We start from the raw sequence: 21,472 nt of genomic DNA on the forward strand, positions 1-21,472 counted from the left end.
CTGACTCCTGGCTCTTTTTATTGGCTCTATTCATTTACCCATTCACTCTCTTGTCCATCTACCAAATCCCCCCACCCCACCCCCACCTGCTTTAAATCCCCTCCTCCATCTCCAGTCTTCCTCCTTCTCTGCTGCCCTTTTCCCTTTACCCTGGTAAGAAAAGATTTCACTTTGCTATTTGCATGATATTTCAAACCAAATCGACTGCCTCTCGACAAATATTGATTCCATTAATCAAATGTGAACAACTATTTTTGTGTGAGGGCAGAATCTGCCACCTGGCTTCCATTCGCAGCTTTTGGTTTCCTTTCCATTCACAGCGCGAGCTTAGTGGCTGGAATTGGATCCTAATGATTTACTTCTTCTCATAAATATGGCCATCTGATGTTCTAGTACTGGCAGTGAAACGAAATAATGGGCAAGAAAACTAGAGAGTGGGGACAACATGTGAAACAAACGAGGAGGAGAAAAAAGGCACAAGAGTGAGAGAAATTACAGGAAGTTAGAAGATATGAAAATAAAGCTGAAGTCTCACCATTTGTGTAAGGGTTTGCCACCTTTTTGTTGGTCATTACTCTGGCTGTGGCGTTGTTGACCTGTCAGCAGACGGACAGAGATTAATGTGAGGGCAGATAACACGACAACCACAACAACGTGCACAAGAAAACACTGTGCATAGAGTAGATGATGCGCATCATAACCACTGTTCATGCCATGCTGGAGTCTGAGGCAACATGCAGCGAGTCACAGATCTGACACTCAACAACGTCACATTCAATATCAAGTCCTCCGACCTGAACGACCACATAAGTCATAAGTGGACTTATGTCCGTATGAAACATTGGAGCGTTTCCTGGATTAGCCACAAATACATTGTTAAAAAAATCACTGTTGAAAAATGAATAACTTACTCTTCTGTGATTTAGCTGTTGAGGTTTAGGGAAGGATCAGGGTTTAGGTTCAAATAAGATCTTTTGTTGAATGATTGTGGTCATGGTTAAAAGAAGTTCACCATCCATCCACCCTGACCACCTCTGCACATGGACTTCCTCATGGTCACCTGACTTCTGCCTTTGCTCCCATCATAACATGGAACATATTGTTTTTGGATATTTGCTGATTTCATTCAAAACGTAACTATAGTTCATAATAAGGTACTTTCACAAACAACCTATGGGTTTTTTTTTTATTTTTTATTTTTTTTTATTTTCTTATGGGAGGACTTTCTCTTCAAGAAAATTCAAACCAAATATAAAACTGGAATGAATGCACTCTGGCAGTTTTTCAGTTTGAGGTGTAAAGTTACACAAGATTTCAGCAATTTCAATTCAAGTTATAAAAAAATTATTGTGTTCTTGATTCAGAGTGGAAGTTCACAGAATAATCTCTGAATGACTCCTTGAATCTCTGAACACACTGCTGGAAATTTTTAATAAATTCAAAGTAGAGCCCCAAATCATTTTTGCACTGGCCCCACAGAGAGTTCATGCTGCATGCATCTTTGTCTAGCTAACGGTGCTAACAGGAGCATGAAAGGAGTGGCAAAGTTATTAAACTGGCATGCACTGAAGTCTCGGCTCCCTGGTTTCCAGTGTCACAGTCCTGTGCCCCCCCCCCATCAAACACTACCAGGAAACATAATGCAGGCAGCATCTACGGTTCTTCACAATTGTTAGTACCAGTAGTATATAAATGTATTGATAGGTGAATAATTAATCCTTCAATTCCTCCATCAGATGAACCCTAATGAGTTAAAATGAAAGAGGAAAACAGATTGAAGCGGACAAATAGAAAGATTTTACTTCCCATGACATCAAAATAAAGGCAACAAGTGTTAATACGTTTTAAAATACACTGGCAGATCCCTGGGTGTCATTTCATTTTAAACAAGGGATGTTTAACTCAACTCAGAAACCACTGCACTGCACATGCCACAGGATGAAATCGATCACAAGCAAAACAGAATTCAACATGTAGCACTCACATACCACTGAATAGGTCTGTCTTTCTCTTTGTCACACTCACTTACGGATCAGGGTTCGGCATGCAGTGTTCAAGGTGCAGCAGGCAGGTGGGAGAGAAGAAATAGATGCAGGAGGAGAGGGAAGGGAGGGAGTACTGCAGGAAAACATCAGGCGGGCAGAGAGAGGAAAGACAGAGTCAAGGGGAGGAGGAGGGGGGTCAAAGAAGAAGAAAAGGGGGGCATGGGAAGTAAGGAGAGACAGGAAAAGGAAAGCACCTCTATTTTTCGTCCTTCTACGATTGTACCATTTAGTTTCTCCCGTGCACGATCAGCATCTGCACTCGTTTCAAATGTTACAAACCCAAAGCCCTGCAGTGGCAAGGAGGTGGGGTTGAAAAATCAAGCGACAAAGGGGAAGAAGTCCAGAAATGAAAGGATGAAACAAACGAGGGGGTGGGAGGGGGGAGAAGGAGAGAAAAAAGAGACACAAAGCACAGATGAAAGAGCTGCAGGTCAGGAGGACGTCTAAGAATCTAGAAGCAGAAGCCAGAGAGATGTCAGGCTGGTTAGACAAACATGAGCTGGAGTTACAGTGAGGAAAGCTGGGAACACAGGACACACACAAGAGCTCTGATCATATATATATATATATATATATTCAGTCACATTATATATTAAATCATCACCTCATCACAGTGTGTGTACGTGTGCATGCTTTTTTATTCTCTGTTCCTTCTACAGCTGCAGACTGTTACAGAAACAACTGGACCTAACTGAATGAGCAGATGAAATGAAAGCCTGCACACACACAATGGAGTTTGGGATGTGCATATGTGTGTATGTGTGTGTGAGAGAGCGTGTGTGTGTGCATGTGTGTCTGCCATAAGGTGCAGTATCTCTGCTGGTGTGTGGGAGAGCAGATAAGTGCCACACAATTACAATCTCCATGGGATCAGTCAGTCGTGACTCTCTGAGCCCCAGGACGCAGCTTGCTCATGACACCCTGTCTGCCTGCGTCTCAGACTGGGCCTGGGGATGCAGCTCGCTCAAACGGCCTGTATGTTTGTAAAATACATGGCTTCAAATCCTACTACACTGCAAAGACCTGGTCTGTTTACGGGAATGAGCTTAAAGCGGGCAGAGAGTAAGAGCTGAAAAATCATCATCAGGAACCTGCACATATACATTAGGTTAAGTTATATGGGAGTTTACTAGTTTTGCAACCAGTTAGTTAGTTAGTTGAGTATACAGTAGGTTGTATTTGGGTAAGAAGAAATGACTCATTCTGTCTCTTGTGGTTTCATGGAGGCTTTGCAGTTGCATTGAATATTTAATAATCACTAATTAATCAATGTAAGAGGCGTATTGGATGAGTGCATGTGTGCAAATATTGACTAATTATAAAGTAATTACATTAGAGAAGAGATGTATGTTATTTGCTTAACACCACAACAGCAGCACAAGTTGTTTTCAGCTATTACGGCTCCTGAGTGGCCCCTGACCCCGGTCACTGTGGCCCTGCTGAGGCTGAGAGCTCAGGAGGTGAAGCTCCTCTGTATGAAATATGAGGTCTCGAGTTTCACAGCGGTAAACTGAAGCTGTTACAAGGTTTCAGTGCTGATGCTAATATCACGGTAATGCTATTAACATCAAAAAGAGTGTAAAACGTGAAGTCACTAAACCCTCTCTATGTGGTTAGTTCAGGATTATGTTATAGTGCCTGAAATAAAGTCAGTTCAGTACTTGTTGATAACATTTTTTACCCATAATGCTTTCATTTTTCATGCAGTCCATTTAAATCACATGACACCTCCTGCTGCTTCCATGACAGAGAAATATAATGATCATAATTTGTATGCACATGGAAATGAAACTGGTTTAATAAGGAACCTGCTGAAAGTGAATTTGACAGTCTAGTGATGTGCACATTTCCTGGTTTTAAGATGATGATGGCCTCAGTGTTTCTCCTCGGTTGTCTTCAGGTAAATGTGATTTGTTTGTTTGGAGACTGATGGATCGGTAAAGTTCTCCACCTTTTCACATTTTAGTGTCTCACCACAAAACTGGTGACCCCAACCAGCTGTTGCTCTAATAATTTTCATTTTGCAGACCTGAACACCAAGCTTCATAACATCCTGTGTTTTTCTACAGTCTGTGGTTTTATTGGCTCCTGGGCATCGTCTAATTGAGCTCGATTCTGGTGATAGAAATCACTGAGTTTTGCTTCACAGAGGGCTCCTTGTCCCCAAACCCCTGGAGCTGCTTGCAGAACCAGTTACCAGTGTTCTCCTGTGATGCTTTGTCCATTTCATTATCTACATAACTTGGTCTTAGTCTTCTCACCCAGTCCCTCCCTACGTCCACAGGATCCGCCCTTTCTTCAGCGCCAAGTGGACATGCTTCAGGAATGAATCCAGGTTTGCAGCTCGTTCAGATGCTTTGTGGCTGTACTTGAATATGACAACCCACTGTGCACCTAATCTGCTCTGTCATCACTCATTTTAAATGTCACTACACCTGCTGTCATTAACCAACACTTGACCATGCTGCCTTGTTGGTGGGGCGACTGCTCGTTAACATAGCAGTTTATTTCTGAGCTGTGATCATATTTCACACTGGTTCTGACATTTAACAGCAGAAACAGCTAAAATCTTTGTTTCTTCTTCTGTGTCTCTCTCCCTGATTACAAACAAGAATTAGTTTTGCTGTTTTTGTGTGCAAGACAAAGTCGGTCAGTCACAAATGAAAACTACGGTGGCCCTGAGAGCTCAACGCACAGCAACTTAAGAGAACATGCAAACAGACAAAACACAGACAAATTCAGAAAAGATCTTCATCAATTTGACAACATGTGCTGCAAATACTGACAACATAACGGAAGTGAGAAACAAAAAAGTGATGAACCCGGCTGGGGCTGGGACCCGGCACTTGTTACTCAATGCTTTTCACAAATCATTGAACAACAAGTGCGTCCCAGCTGGGTGCATCACTTTTTTGTGTCCCCTGGAAACACTTCCATTGTGTTGTGAATATTTGCAGGGCATTTGTGTATTTGGTTGTGTTGTCAGTCTTTGCTGCACATGTGTTGTCAAATTGATAAAGACTTTTTCTGAATCTGTTTGTGTTTTGTGTATTTGCATGTGTTTTCTGAAGTTGCAGTGCTCTGAGCCCTGAGAGCCACTGCAGAAAAAGCCAGTCGTGAGCTGCGCAGGTCACAGACCCAGTGGACTGACAGCAGATTGTCTCCGGCAGCTGTTGGAGCCGGAGCATGAGGCACATACTTGCTGTGGCCTGGTGTTTGTCTTGTTCAGACAGACAGACTCTGTTGCTCCTGGGCTGCTCCGTCACTGCTGAGTTTATGGTACGGAGGCAGAGAATGAGCTCCATTTCATATGCCTGGCAGACGCGCCTGTTGGACAAAGAGCCAATCCTTTTAGCTCATGTATCCTGGGCCGGCCGTCACTCTGTAATTGCTTCGTCAGATAATATGTGCGAACGGCACCGAATGCCATGATCCTGTTATATGTATATACAGGATTCACTGCCTTCTGCTGATCACAAATAACACAGAGGCCTGCGCCGGAGGAGGAGGAGCAGATAAAAAATACATTAAACAGTGTGAAGTGGGAGCAAAATTAATCCTTCTGACATTCTTTTAACATGTATGGGTGCGTTCACTGCTCTTCACCCTGCATGCAGATGCTCTGCGTCTTTTCATGTGTAAATAATTCTGGTCTGAGGTATTCTGAGGACTGAGGTACGACCAGAGAAGACCTGCTAAAGGAGAAACAGTGCTTACGGATAGAAACAGCAGGGTGGGGGGGTGGGGGGGTGGGGGATGGGGGTTCTAAGGCAGGGTGCTGTCTTAGTAGCTACATGTCCTTCTCTGTGGTACATTTTAATGATCATGCTAAATCAAAGCTGGTTGTCCTATGAGCCTTACAGCTACAAATGTTCATCTATGTCTTTTGCAGGAACCACTTTGTTGTTACTTCCTGGTGTCTGGTGTCATGAATATGCTGTAAAAACCATTAAGATGAAAAATATCAGCATAAACAGATGGGTTATAAATCTAAATGAGAAACTGTCAGGAAGCTCCGTGTGTGAACACCATTCTTCCAAAACATATTCCCTCATCTGTGATGGTGGTGGTGGTGGTGGTGGTGAGTGCTGTTTGATATGTTGCTGCAAGATCTCCCATAGGTGTTCAGCTGGACTGCGATCTGAAGGCCACAGCGTGTGATTCACATCAGCATCCTCATCAAAACATTCACACGTGTGACTCGTGTCCTACGTGAGGAGTGATTATTATCAGGCTTTGGCAATAGGCATATAGGAATGAATTTGTCTGCAGTACTCAGTAGTAGCTGCAGGCTTTCACTGTGTAGTTCATCATCATCATCATCATCATCACCGGAGATCACCTGTCAATAAATCAGTCTGAGCAGGACCATGACATCCAGAACACTCTGTTCATGAAGCCTTGGCCTCATGCTGGCTTCTTATCTGTAGTGTCAAAGGTACCTCCCAGGATGCATTGCACCAACTGTTTGTTAACTTTTTATTCACAAGAGCTAATTTCAAACTAGTGATGATAGTTGGGGTCATCTGGCGTGGGGTTGTGTGAGGTAGTTATCAGCAGGAGCAGACAAAGAAGCTGAGCGATGAGCTGCTGTGGACGGGGACGTCCTCAAAAACATGTTTCAGCCACTTTAAGAAAAATGGCTACAGAAAAAAAAAGCTAATATCAGTGTAACTAACACTTTATCTTGCCTTCCATCAGCCTTTTCCTTTGGAACCACATTTTGTGAACCCTTCAACTTCTGTATTACTACACACAAGCGCACCTATGGTGCACACTGTATTACTCCGCAGATCAGCTGTTTGAGTCAGACAGAACTAAACGCAGGTGCGCTTGTGCGTCGGAATACAGTGGTTCACTGGTTGAAATATGCAGTTCCAGAGGAAAGATAATATGTTAGTTTCACTTCAACTGATATCAGCTTTTTGTCTGTGGGCATTTTTTTAATTGACTAAAACATGTTTTTGTGGATGACACTGTCCACAGCAGCTAATCACTCAGTTCCTGCTGCCTCTTTAAACTGGGAGCTGATCTGAATCTACTGCAGGGAACACACTGACTGTAGATAAGTACCTCACACAACCCCACATCAAATAACCTGAACTATCACTTAAAGGACTTCCTGTGACATGTTTATTTCATATATTTGTCCGTTCATATATGAAGCAATGAAATTAAAATATGTTCAGAAAGATATGGAAATATCTGATCAAGCTTCCTAACTGACCATAGTCAGGCAAAAATTGTTGGCCATTAATTTAGGTTGTAGATATTATTTTTTCTTGTATTGAGTTTATAAAAAAATAAATAGCATAACACGAAGTCTAGGACACCAAAATTGTAAATTCTAAATATCAATTATGATCTAAAAGATAATAATGAAAGTAAACAAATTAAAAAATGTCCAATAAATTAGTAAATCAGTCCAACAAGGAAGACAATTCTACACATAGTCTAAGGGTTTCCATTTTTATATCATTATTAAACAATGTTTCCTTCAGGTCCAGTTCAGATATTTCAGAATTTTTTGCTTATTTCATTTCTTGCTTGTTTATCATGTAACTACATGTTGCACGGTTATTATTTGTCTATCCCTCTGCACAGTGCACGCCTGCAGTGACAGCTTGCTTTCCCTCTGTATAAATAAAGCCTTGTCAGCTCCTCTGTTATTGGGTGTAGATATTAATAACAACTAACCTCTGCCTGAGAACTTGTTCTTATGGTGCAGCCTGTTTTTAATTTAGTGATGCGTAAATCTTCACTCATTAATAACACACATTGTAACTGGGCTAAAGGTAAACTTACAAACAGCTGGTGCTGCCGGCTCCAGCACAGTGAATTTGACCTCAGCTCCACCTTATCAGTATATTCTGAGTGTATTAGCATAGTGTTAATGCTCACTACTTTAGTACTATAGGTTAGGAAGCTAACCAGGCAGGACAGAGTGTGTTTGCAGACTGTGCAAATCCTAATGTCAGAGTTAAGATAAGTGGGAGCGATTCATTGTATGTCACAATGTATGACAGTATGGTGAGGTGTAAAAGCTGCCTGGAGGCAAGTGTCACTGATAGGTCCATAATTACTATTAGACAGAGGGAGAGCGAGCAAGCTGCAGAGACAGTGAGAGGAGAGGAGGACTACAAGAGAGAAGGAGGCCAGGGGACAAATACAGTCAGCAAGAAAATGTGTGTGTGTGTGTGTGTGTGTGTGTGTGTGTGTGTGAGCCGAGTGTGTTTGTGGATGCGTGGTTACGGTGCACTTACCTTGGAGCCTCGCTCGTTAAAAATAATCTCCACGTCTAAAATCTTGCCAAATTGCTGTGGAAGATAGGGAGGGAAAAGGAGGAGGAGGCAGGAGGAGGATGAGGAGAAAAGCAGAAAGAGGAAGCAATAATTAGAACATGGTGACCTGCACTCTTCTGTCTTACTCTAAAATACATATATATTTCAAAAACGTACTCAAACTTAAAAAAAAAAAAAAACACGACACACTCGAACACCCTCCCCCCGCTCTACTAAAAAGGTCGAGCAGTCAATGCTCTGAATTAACAAACTCCTCTTCACCCCACAATGAGATTAATAAAATATCCATTTACTCTTAATGCTGTTTAATGCTGTGTTTGCTCTGTTGTGGTAATAAAGAGGTTGTGTGTGTGTGTGTGTGTGTGTGCGTGTGTGTGCTGCTATGCAGTGTTAATGAACATTACGATGGTGGATGCAGACGCTATAGAAGTGCGATGCCTCAGCATGCACCACTGATCTTAATGATGCCCATCATCTCGCTTTTCCTCTCTCCAAGCAAAAAAAAAAAAATAAAGGAAGAAAGAGAGCGGGAATATTTCTGGTGGAGGGAGAGGGCCTCTCATTTACAACAGGAAATGGGGTGTGGGAGGCAGGGGTGAGAGAGAGTAAAGGGACAGCCAATGATAAACTATAGGTTTGTTTATCTGCTCATGGTGCAGACCATCATAGTAATTACCTGCCAAAGCCCTCTCTCACCACTTGGTGCCTATAGGTTCTCCTCTGATCCAGCTCTTAATGCTCTTAATTGGCCCCATGCTTCACTTTAATTGGCTAATTATGTAGAGTGGTGCTGGTGACCACGCCCTCCGGCACACTGATGCTGGTGGTGAATGTGTGGCTGTCGCAGTGGGTTTAAATAGGATGAGACGCTGGCCTTGTGGCTTTTAAACGTGGGACATGCTCCAGCAGCTGCTGCAGGGGAAACCTTTGTTTTCAGCCTCATCGTGGGCCTGAGTGTCCAGTCGAGATATGGAAATACAGGGAAACAGCAGCATCACCACTGAGGTTACTCCCTAACAGCATCTACAGTATTTTCTCTGTAGATGTTGTACATTTTTTTATATTTTCAGGTGTGAAAAAAAGCTTTTACCAACTGCAGTATTTTACTGTAACAGTTCACAGGAGCCCAACACGGGGTGGCTGGATCTTTTCTATCTGCTAGGATTTTCTTCACTGTCTCCAGCTGGTTCAAAATGCTGCTACTCATCTTATTATGGGCGTGATGACACCACGCTGTACCTGCCTCTTTATATTGGCTTCCTGTTAGATTTACAATTGATTTCAAAATTTTACTGCTCAACCTTCACAGCCTCAAACACCTCACTGATTAACTGACCTGGTATGTGCCCTCTGCTGATGGAGCCCTGCTGGTTACTCCTAGGTCTACTTTTTAAAATGTTTTAAAATGAAAATTTCTGTGCAATTCTGTCTGTCAGTATCAGATATGATCTTCATCCATACTATCACACCTGAAAACACATATCACATGAGCATTCATGTACACTGAACATGTGCGCTGGTTGGTTAGTGGCAGATAATAGAGAGCAAAGGCAGTTGTGGCATCAAGATGTAGCACTTAACTGTATAACAGCTGCATATTTAACACTGGTAAATTATTACACATGTTGCTGTCACCACTGGTACTCATGACTGATAAGACCTAATCAGGGAGCGACCATGAGTGTCTACATGATCACTTCTAAAGGTCTCTGAGTTTCTGTCCGTCCAGACCACAACACAGCTCCAGAGGCTGGATGGCAGGAGTGAACATAGCAGAAGTGATGGGCTCTAAATCTAAAAGCAGTGTGGACGTAGCCTCAGCTCGTGACAAATGCTGACTTTGCTATTCGAGTCCCAACCCTGTTGAACTCAGACCCCCTAAATCCTCAGCTTCTTTTAAAACTTTTCTTTTAGTGAGAGCATTCAGAGATGTCTGACATTGGCTGTTATTTACACTGATTATTCCTGTTTATTCATTTTATTGTTTTTACTTCTGTGTCTTTTATTTTATTTGCCTTGTCTGGTTTTATTTCTTTTGTTAAGCTTTTTGTAACTTTGTTGAGAAAAGTGCGATATAAATAAAGTTTATTGTTGTTATATTATTAGTTCATTGGTCCATAAAACATTTCCCACTAGTGCTGTGGAGATTCAAGCTGCTCTTTGGTAGAGTTCAGGGCTACAGTAATGTTTTTTAGAGAGCTGCAGCTTCCTCTGTGGCGTTCCTCCATGGAGGAGACAGCCACAGAACTAAACCATCTCCATCTATAGGCAGTTTATCTTTGAGATGACTCTGTGACCTTTCACCTTTATGCTAATCGACAGTTCTGGATCCTTCCTTTTTTTTGCAACCAGCCCTCCAACCTGAAAAACCCTCAACCCTCTGATTATGACCCATAGGAGTGTCTCCTGAATTAGCACCGCCCATGGCTGTAGGAATCCCGGACCTTGGTTGTCATGACTACAGTAGTAAACACTGTGCTGAGAACGGCGTCCCCATCTTTGTCGCCATGGTTACTATAAAAATGATCATGGCTTGGTTAGGTTTAGGAAAAGATGCTGATTCAGGTTAAAATAAGTATGTGCTCAACATTAGATGATCTTTGTTGTCATGGTTACAACAATAACAATGGTTGGTCATGGTTAATAGAAACAACATAAAGTGCTACTGGCACACAGAAATCGAACACCGCTCTCCTGGGTCATATTCATCCATCCACCCCAACCTCCTCCTGACGTGGACTTTGTCGCTCTATAAACTACGTCACCACACTTTTCTCTTTGCTCCTGTCATCATTACTACAACCACCTGATGTCGCCTAGCAACAAAACAAAACTATGGGTCATCAACGGATGCTTCTTGAGAAATGGCAAACTCAAAGTGTCAAATTGTCTCTAACTGACACCTCCAGTCTGGTTCTCCTGACTGGACTCCAGCTGTGGTAACGCTGACTTCAGCTTTTGTGAACGCCGTTAACCCGAAAGGGTTCACAAGCTCGTTCCAGCCACTCTGTCAATGTTTTCAATAAGAACTACACAATGATTTGTGCGTTATTAAGTAAAATATATGTGTTTCTTCATAATTGTTACTTAGATGAAGAGTTGATCATATTTTGACACAAATTTACACAGAAATCCAGGTAGTTCCAAGGTGTTCACTTACTTTAATATCTGTTGAAAACTGCTGCATCCTGTATCATCAACACATCACCTCAAAGAACAGAAAAACTGCAAGACCTGGATTAAACAGTGCTTTCAGTGTTCATACAGCACCTGTGCGCATCCAAGAGTCTGATTATTCTGATGACATACACACGTCCTTAACAGTCGGTCAGACTACAAGATGAAGCCTAAACTACCACGGCAAGGAGGGAAAGATGAGGACACACACACACACACACACACACACACACACACACACACACACACACTGATATTAACAGTTTAACGCCTCTTTGCATAAATACAACTACTGTTTTAAATAATGTATGTGCATGTTCTCCTTCTTTCATCCTCTGTTTCCAATGTCACTCTCAGCTGGTCGACTTCATCTTTATCTGGTGTCAGATTCTGGTCCTTTTCATTTCTGCATTAAAAAAAAAGTCCCTTCTGTTTGTTATATCTTTCCTTCCTTCCTCTCCTCTCTGTTTCTGTAAAAGGAGTCTCTCAGAAAACACACCCTGAAGTGTACTTAATTTCCAAATTAATTGACATTAGTGTCAAACGAACTCCTTTCAGAAACCTGGATCGGTGCACGCTCACTTTGAGCCTCTGCTGCAGGAGCAGCCGCGATGAACTCATGACTACGTGAACTAACCTTGCAGACAGTATGGTAATGCTCAGCCTTGTGCTCCCCCATAACTAGACCTTGAATCAAGTAGTTTATTTCAATAAATAAATAAACATGGAGAAGGCAGCAGAGCAAAGGCAAGGTCACAGCCCCAGCATCAGCCCTGAAGATGAAGGAAGTCCACCAGCCAAACACACATCACACCATACACATGATTCACATAAACACACAGCACGTTACACATGTCTGTGCTGCACAACAGCACAAAGTCTGTTGATGGGCAAAACTTGTTCCTGATTTCATTACAAGAAAATGATCAAATTGATTCTTTTAATGAAAAACTATATTTTTGACTGAATACATAATTTAAAGGCTTGTTTCTTTGCTGTGTTTTCCTGTGTGTGTGTGTGTCTGTGTGTGTGTGTGTGTCAGAGCTCTCTTTCTGTGCCTGCCTCTCTCTCCTTTGCTCTTTTCTCTGTCCCTGTCTGGGTCTCTTGCCCCGAATGAGAGACCAGTCCACAGCCCGCTGAACAAGTCATTTACCTCTGTTTTCTTCCTGCTTCTCCTGCTTCACACTGTGAGTGTGTGTGCATGTACTTTGAGTGTGTGTGTGTGTGTGTGAATCACAAAAGACTTGTGAATCATGAAAAGCAGGACAGGGATTGGTTGAGGATAAAGGGGCTGTGAACTGCACAAAATCCATGTCATCAAGTCGGTCATCACTTTTTTTTATTTAAATGAGGGTAAATGTCTTTATGTCTGATTAAAGCAGAGTAAATACATGACTTCTGTGCTGTTTATAAGGGCCAAGACAAAAGATTTAGCTGCCCTTATTGTGACTTTTTGTGACACTGGTTGATTCTGATGCTGGTGCAGTGTGATGGTGTGTCTCAACACGTGTACTTCCGCATGCACACTTTCTGTTATTCAGAGCATAAGTGCATCCACACTGACAAGTAAGGCAACATGCAGCGCACTGAACTGTATGTAGCCAGGCTACATAACAGAAGGGGAGGGACCACCAACGCGTTGTCAAACTAGTGAAGGAGGGCACGCAGGGAAGTTAAAGTTCATTTTCATGTCAAGGGACTAAAGCAGCTGATGGTCGGTTGAATAAACCGACCTTTCACCTGTAAAGCTCTCAGTACTAACAACTTTATAATGATTGAGTGTGTGAAAGATTTTAGTGCAACATTATTGACAAAATTTTATTTTTTCCTCAAGTGAAACATTTTGTTGATGGCGGTGAGATTTTCTCTCTGAATTTCTGGAAACATGTAGAAGGCAAAGCAGCACCGCACTAATACTGTGAAACAAACCGATTTTCCTCTTCTTCTCTACATCATTTTATATCCTCATAATCAATATGTGTGTTTTTCATTTTTCATACTGTTTTGCTGCCTCTAACAGGAAATGTTAACTCTCACTTCAAACTGAGGCTCTGGCCTTGGGGCCCATGACATGACCCTGGCTCTGTGCCTGCTTCATGCATTTAACTGATTCCCTCTGACGGATTTTATCACAGTTTTTTTTTTCTTCAGTTGCTCATTCACATTTCTCTACACTGACTTCATTTTTTCAATCCTCTTGTCTTTTGTTGCAGCTCTGTACAACAGTTAATCTCACACCCTGAATGCACTGAGGCAACCAGAACCCACACACACACACCTCAGGATCAGCTCTGGTGCCAGGACATGACATTTGTCTTCCAACAAGAAAACACTGTTAATCAGACCTGACAACAGGCTGCATTAGAATATGTAGCACTGTTGTCTCTGAGGCATCTTTTATTTACTTCTTCCATTACAACAGAAAACGGCAGCTTTATTGCAGTGATTGTAAACCATGTATTAAAGAGATGAGTTAGAAACGCTGCAGTAGCAATGTGCCTGTTTTGCAGAGAGTAATTCCAACAAGTCGTCCAATTTAAATGACCACAGAAGTTTCTTGCCCCTATCCTCAAATATGAATCACAGGAGTGGACCTGCGTCGGCATGGTGACAGTGACAAACGCACGTTCAAGGTATTGGACCGGTCATAGGGCTGCAGGATGGAGAGTAAACTGTCAACCAGACTGTGACTGGGAGAGAATATGGAAACATCACATCATCATCATCATACCATACAATTACAAAATGTTGTGGATTCACTTAGAGGCAAATCAGGCAAATGTTGGGGCCCACAAGGAGAAGAGGGGCCCCCTATGGCCCATCATATTTTGCAACAACAATTATAAACTCCCTTAAACCTCCCATATATACTGGCACAAATCTTTAATAGAATTTTATTTATTTATTTATTTCAGAAATGTGAGTTAGCAATTGTAAAAAAAAAAAAAAGTGTAACATGAAACAAATGTTTATTTCATTGAGGCCAGACCTGCGCCTGTCTGTGTGTGTTGTTATGTGTGTATCAGAGTCGGGGTGTGTCCCTCACGTCCGATCATTAAGAACTGCGGCGAATGAAAGAGCTCCTGCACTAAGGCTAATGAGTGGAGTGAAAGCTAGCTTTAATTGTTGTCCACAATGGCTGCATTATTTCATTAGAACTAATTACCCTGTCAGCCATGCCAGTAGTGAGGCAGGCCAGCACACACACACACACAGAAATACAACCCTGTTTAGCACTGATTCAATAGTCTTGATCAATGCCAGCGAGCTGATGAACAGGAAACAGGGAGGTGATGTAGCAGTGTGAGGTTTGGTTTTTGTCACACTCGGGTCATATTTGATCAAAACCAGGGGAAAGAATTAGTTGATAAACTTATAATTTTAAGTTTATTACTTTGTTTCAGTTGACATGGTTCTTTTAGAGTTGAATCAAAGACAAAGAGGAGAAAAACCTCCTCTGCTGTAAGTATCATGTTTATGATTTGTGGTTTTTACCAATAAAAATTTAAATACTGATATTGCTGAATGATATGCAAATATGTGGTATGTGATTATTTTGAAAAACATTTAGATTTTAGTGATGATTTTAATGGGAATTTTTTGAATTTCATTACATCTGGCCACATAAAAATGTGAGCATCTCTGTCTCACCACATAGCTTCATTTACAATCGTATGTTGTGACACATTTTACCTTTATCAAAAAAAAATGCAGACCATGTATCTATCTATAAACCAGTTAACATGAATATCAACCAAGTCACTATTGTTGCAGCTCAGTCAATACATGTATAGTCTGGTCCTGAGGACATGAGGCTCTCGGAGGATGTTTCCTTGAGGTGTCAGCTGACAGTGGCGACTAAAGCAGTGCACTGTTTTACAGTTGGCATTGCAAAATGTGCCAATACACGGGGCCATCAGGGGCCCTAACATTTGCCTGGTTTGCCTCTTCAGTTGGATCTTGTAATGAACTGGTGTCACAAGTCTGAAGGGTATTTTTCTTATCTGCAAACAAAGTGAATTAAAGGATTTGTCTGGTGTCAACTGTCAACAAAACCAGCAACATGTTAGTCCGTCTCTCTGTCTGTGGCTCTCAGCCTCAAGCCCACTGGTTCATCTGAAGACATAGATCTTTAAAAACACTTCACAGATATAGGACAAAGTTTTAGTTTAAAAAAAGACTCAGTAGTGTTTTTTAGAACAGATGGTTGTTGTTAACAAACCTCACTTAAACAGGAGGAAGTGGTGTTGCTGCTGGAAACTATTTTCATCGACAAATGAATCCACATTCGTTGATCTGGTGAGTATTTCTGTAGCAGGACAGTGTGTGGGGTGTGAGTCAAAATAAACTACTGTGTGTGTGTGTGTTCATGGTGATGACGGAACATGTCACCCAGTGCAACAGTGTGAAGCTGTATTATATTTTAAACAGGCTTTAAACAGGCACAGTGTAGGAAGACTGGATTTCCAATACTAGGTTTCCAGTACTTCAATCAGCCTCAGCCCTTTTCACACATGACCACATCATGATGAGGTCTAATCACCAAAGACCCACATCTCTCACTTTTCCTCTCTCATTTTGCACATGGCAATAAAAATGTATTTTTTGACTCAGGATGAGTCTCCTGATTGAAATGTTTGGCAGTTGTCAGATACGCTGTTGAATCAATTCAGCTGTCTACACAGGCCGAGTGTTTCGTGACCTGGACTCAATTTTCATACTTCAGGTCTTGTTTTCTCGTGTCTTACATAACTACAAAGATTGTGCTTTAAGCGCTTCCAAAACACAGGTGAGCCACTGTCCCTAAATGCCTCCTGCGTAGATGCACACAGGGCACAGAGCGGCCACACCCAACCAATCCCATCAGTCAAACTTACAACCAGGAAGAAAAAAAGGTGGCTACAAACCAATTTCATCCCCTCCCACTTCTGCTTTATTATTAACACTTCCATTATTATTATCATTTGCTCCTACATTGTGCTGTAATGAGATTCTTGGTGTGTTTACTTCGAATGACTTCAAATTATTTCTTTTAATGTGATTACATTTAAAGATCTTATCACACACAGAAGTGCTATTATTGGTAGCAGTGACACAGTGTGTAATCTCACGTTCCCTATCACTACACCAGAGATCCCTGTTGCATGTTTCCACCAGTCACTGCTGTTTTTCTACACCCTCTCTTTTCCTCCATCTATCTCTATCCCAGCGTTTGGTCTCTGAGGGAAGTCGCCTCCATTAGTCCAAATTAATGTTATTTTGCAGGGAAGACAGAGACGTGTACGTCAGCCTCGTCTCTCACAGAGGACGGCTGCTGCTACTGAAACCGAACATGTGTTAAATACAGAACCAAATATAACAGGTTTTGACTAAAATAAGTACTTCCTCAATGTTAGACTATGTTTGTTGTCATGGTTACAGTAATAACAACGAATGGTCATGGATAATAGAAACAACAACAACTACTTTCACATGGGAATCAAACACTGCTCTTCCATGTAACATCCATCCACCCCAACCTCTTTCTGACGTGGACTTTGTTGCTCTATAAACTACGTCACTGCACTTTTCCCTTTGCTCCTGTCATCATTACTACGACCACTAGATGTCGCCTAGCAACAAAACCTAATGGGTCATAGTAACCTACTGCACAGACGACCTATGGGCTTGTTTTTTTTTATTTTTAAAGTACAGCATTTCCCACAGAAGTTGTATATACGTATGAAGTAGCATATAATGAAAATATTCAATTCCCACAGACCCACATCGTAAACTTGCATGCTAAATAGAAAGCTGGTTAGCAACAGGAAGAGTTAAAGGAAAGAGAGTCTAGACACAAATGATCTCTCCCCGTCAAACAAAAGAGAAAGACTGAGCTTCTTCTGCTTTCAGTTCAGTCCTGGATGTTCGAATGTTCGTTATCATCAAAGTGAAGAGTTTTCGCCAACATTTTTGAGATTTTCCAGATCTTGAGATTTGGGAACCACTGCTCTAGAAAGTCCAAACTAACTCTGATGATTGTTTGTATATCTGATGAAACTGTGGTTGTGTCACTGACATTATAATATCTCCAAATCGATGACATCACCCAGAATTACCGCTCTCACCTGCAGAGCCTCGACCTATTATTGACTAAACAGAGCAATAAGTTCTATCACTGCCCCTCTCTATTCTAAACACTCTAATTGTCTTAATCAACACAAAAACACTGGCGCCACTGGGGGCACACAATGATGGCAGAGCACAGGTTTTCTAACTACCCACTCAGCGCAGAGCGGCTCTATCGCTGCGCCGATATGTTAGTGTAAATTAGCAGGTTTTCAGATTATAATTACACCTTGTCTCCTCGGAGGCAGAGCTGGTTAGAGTGGAGCCTTATGGAATAATCGGGGAGGCAAATGAGAGTGTAGCCATGAACAGGAGACATTAAAGAGAATTCCCTTGCTGGGAACGCTGGGCTACCTGGAATGCTGGAAGCCTCCAGAAGAGGTGATTAGGCAGGAGTAGGTGTCATTAAAACTCCATTAGCACAAAACCCAACCTCTGGTGCTCACCTCAAACACACACACACACACACACACACACACACACACACACACACACACACACACACACACACACACACTGCTGTGCACCAGGGGTGTTTGTGTGTATGTGTGTGTGTGTGCACGTGTGTGTGTGTCTAATGACTCACTCATCTGGACCCCTACCACTGGGAATGTGACCGTAAGGACCCTGTTGCGGCAGGCTCACTAAGTGCCTGCTTATTAATTAAACACAGCTGAGGCTCAGGGGACGGCAGCAGTCCTGCATATCATCTTATGAAGTTTCACTCTGTGTGGGGCTAAATGAGTGAGGTGGGGTGGGGAGTCCCTTCTGCGAGTGCAGCCTGGCGCTGGCAGACATTTTGGTTTAGTTCCACTGGCAGACATTTTGGTTCCACGTGTCAGAAATAATTACGAGATATTTATGAAAGGCCAAAACAAACCCCACAAAAAGTGACATGTAGTCAGAGTGGGAGCGCCCCCCCACTGTTTGAGTGCTGTGTAAAACCCAAATCGCCCTGGATGTGTGGGCAAATGAGCAGTGTGAGTTCGCAGGCCCAGGGAATTATTTGAGGTGCAGAACTAGATTACAGATTTCAGCCACATCTTGCGAATGAGAGAATTGAATCAGTGAAGTGGTGCTGTGAATGCCAATTATCATTCTACCATTAAAACCCTCTTCCCCGGCCTAGTAATTTCCTTCCAAATGTGTTTTTCTAATTATGAATTAAACTCAAATAAGCTTGGGTAATGAACCCAGTTTTATTCCTTTGCGAGGCCGTACTTTTTCTGCCTGGTCTGTCTCTGCTGCTGCAGCCGTACCCAAAAGTCTGCCTCTAATTCTGTGTCCTGAGCTGGATTTCCAGAGATGTTTGAGGGAGTATTACTGTGTATTATTGTGTAATTCACACAGACAGACCTCCAGCTCGTGGCTACATCACCTTTGATTGAACTTCTTTATATGGCTTTGTTTAACGCTCTCGTATTGCTTTTCTATTACAGCTTTTGCTGAAATGATACAGGATTCCATTTGCTGTAATGCCCCAGCTATTGCCTTTGTTTGCATTGTGGTGGTAGTCTAGCAGAACCGTATTGGGAGATTGAACCAGTTGCTCACAAGTCTCATTTTAAGTGAATGGAGGAGAATGCTGCTGGAGCCCATTGTGGCAAAGGCAGAGCCCAGATGGAATCTGGACTGCAGTGCTCCGGCCCTGCCCACAGCCATTAATCCTTAAAGGTGGACCATTAACAGGGAGAAAAGAGAAGGTGGTGTGTTAGAGTACTGCATGTGCCTGTGTGCGTGTGTGTGTGTGAGAGAGAGACCTCTGACAGCCTTTCACATCCTCTATTAGCAGAGAGCCACCAAACAGTGGATCAAAACTAAACTGCTCAACTGCTGCTGAAGTGACAAACAAAGTGAGGAGCCTGGTACGAGAGGAGCTTAGTCACTGATGAGCCATTTGTGCCTTTGTATTTATATGTTTGTTCTATTTCCCATGGATCTGCGGACAGTAGTCAAGTCAAGTGAATTTTTAATTCATAGCAGCACCTGATCGGTTATATCAGAGAGAGCAGGATTAGACCGTCCTCTTTATTTACTCTAACGCTGACTACAGAGACCCAACGACCATGAGCAGAACGTGGTGACAGCGCCAAAGAAAAAAAAACAGAAATCGAGAGCAGAACCAGGCTCAGGGTGGGCAGCGGTCTGCTGGAGAGACATCAGGCCTGACACATCAGACCGGGGTGGGTGTTAGGGTAGAGAAAGAGAAATCAAGTGAACTGAAATTAACAATATAATGTTTCAAAACCAAAGATTTGCACTCTTCGTAGTGAACTGGGTACCTCATGAATCACATTACGATCTTTAACATGCTAATTAGGTAGAGTTAACATTCTCGAATATGATGACAACCATGGCTCACTAAAACATCTGGGACGCTGCTGATGAAGTCTGTGTTATATTCCAAACTTTTCCCTGGAGTCAAGATAGTTTGTAGTGTTTGAGAGAAAAAAAAGTTAAGTTAAAAGAGGAAAGAACTTTTCCTTCAGTCCCACAACTGAAGACGTCTCCACTGCCAGCTGACTCCCATAAAGTCAGCTGGAACTATAATATATTTATACCTAGAAGTTACTAACTTCACTTAACACTAAAACCAACTTTAATGTGACAATTTCTCAATGTGTGTGTTGTTGGGTTTTCTTTTCAGTTCTGTTCATCTTTTCCAACTATAACTTAGCTCCTGAGGTTTTTCTCCACCATAACTTCAAAATGACTCATTCACAGTTACGTGAATAATGAATCTTCTGATCTTGTTTTTGTTGTGCGTAAGAGACAGTAATGAATTAATCAGTTTAGTGCACTGCTCTTGATTAGCTGAGCAACATGTACATTTAATATCTCTGTGTATTTAACTGTGCAGCTGCCTTCATGTTGACATGTGTTGACAATCAGTTCAGACCGGTATCAATGACTACCACCTTTACTCTTACTGTGTGCAAAACTGACTTATTATAGACAAGAGATCAACATGTACAACGTCTGAAAGGGTCTTGATGGTCAAACCGAGTTGTCATAAACCAGAGTTATTCCTTCTGCTTGAATTTTACATCATTTGCATTCTTTGTCGCACATCTGTGGATATCACCTGTGCTTTGTATTCTGTTTTTATTTTTCCACAAAGCTTTGTTGAAGAAGAAAAGTTGCTGTGACAGAGAAAAGTTTCCCGGCTCCAGTTCTCCTGAGGCCGCAGCGACTCGGATGCTCAGTCTTTGTGATGCTGCTCCTAACAGGGCAGGACGACCTCTGAGCAGAGCTGACTGTAGTGAGAGCTACCTGATTGGCTGTCTCTTCTAATCCCCCTCTCCTGCCTCTGTGTCCTGCTGCTGCTTCTTTTGTTTTGTTTTTTCTCACAACTTCTACCTCGCTACATGATGATGTCATTGGTTAATTGTGGTGCAGTGTTGAGACCCTTGGAGAACTCCCCGAGTGTCTGGAGACTGTTGGGAGAAAGTTTTCCAGACTAAACACAATTGGACACGTACATAAATCCAAACACACACACACACACACACAAACTTCCCACCCATAACTAGAGCTGTCACCCTATATACACCAAATGAGGATAAACTCCCTTTTAACCTTGACCCTGAGGAATCACATTAATTATGTCTCCACTGGCCTTCACATCCCCTCCTCTTCTCCCCACATCCAGAGCTCCGAGGCTGGGGAAGGCGACCGGGCCGGCTCCCCTCCTCCTGGAGCAGCAGCAGATGTTCCACTCGATTAGAGGAGTGGGGATGTGGGCGGTGGTGTCACAGGGGAGATAATCTCCAGCCTTCTATTATATTAAATGTTAGATCTGTGTTTGTAAATCCATTCCCAGTAATGTGTGTGTGTGTG

At 42.3% G+C, this 21,472-nt stretch overlaps 1 protein-coding gene across 6 annotated transcripts in view; it reads right to left on the reverse strand.

The window, feature by feature from the left end:
* The window catches only part of rbfox3a (RNA binding fox-1 homolog 3a), a 563,670-nt gene that overhangs the window by 37,223 nt on the left and 504,975 nt on the right, over nt 1–21,472 (reverse strand). For 5 of the 6 annotated variants that reach the window (XM_071463611.1, XM_071463610.1, XM_071463609.1 and 2 more), the window contains 3 exons: nt 8,309–8,362; nt 2,240–2,332; nt 536–596 (listed from right to left, as the gene is read on the reverse strand). In XM_071463611.1, the coding sequence (XP_071319712.1) occupies nt 536–596; nt 2,240–2,332; nt 8,309–8,362 (208 nt within the window). The remainder of the gene's footprint in view (nt 1–535; nt 597–2,239; nt 2,333–8,308; nt 8,363–21,472) is intronic. The other variant, XM_071463612.1, reaches the window with a different exon arrangement.

Source organism: Trachinotus anak, unplaced genomic scaffold, assembly GCF_046630095.1.
Source record: "Trachinotus anak isolate AG129_WGS33_773 ecotype Australia unplaced genomic scaffold, CSIRO_AGI_Tana_v1 ptg000025l, whole genome shotgun sequence".
In the NCBI taxonomy this organism is placed as follows: Eukaryota; Metazoa; Chordata; class Actinopteri; order Carangiformes; family Carangidae; genus Trachinotus; species Trachinotus anak.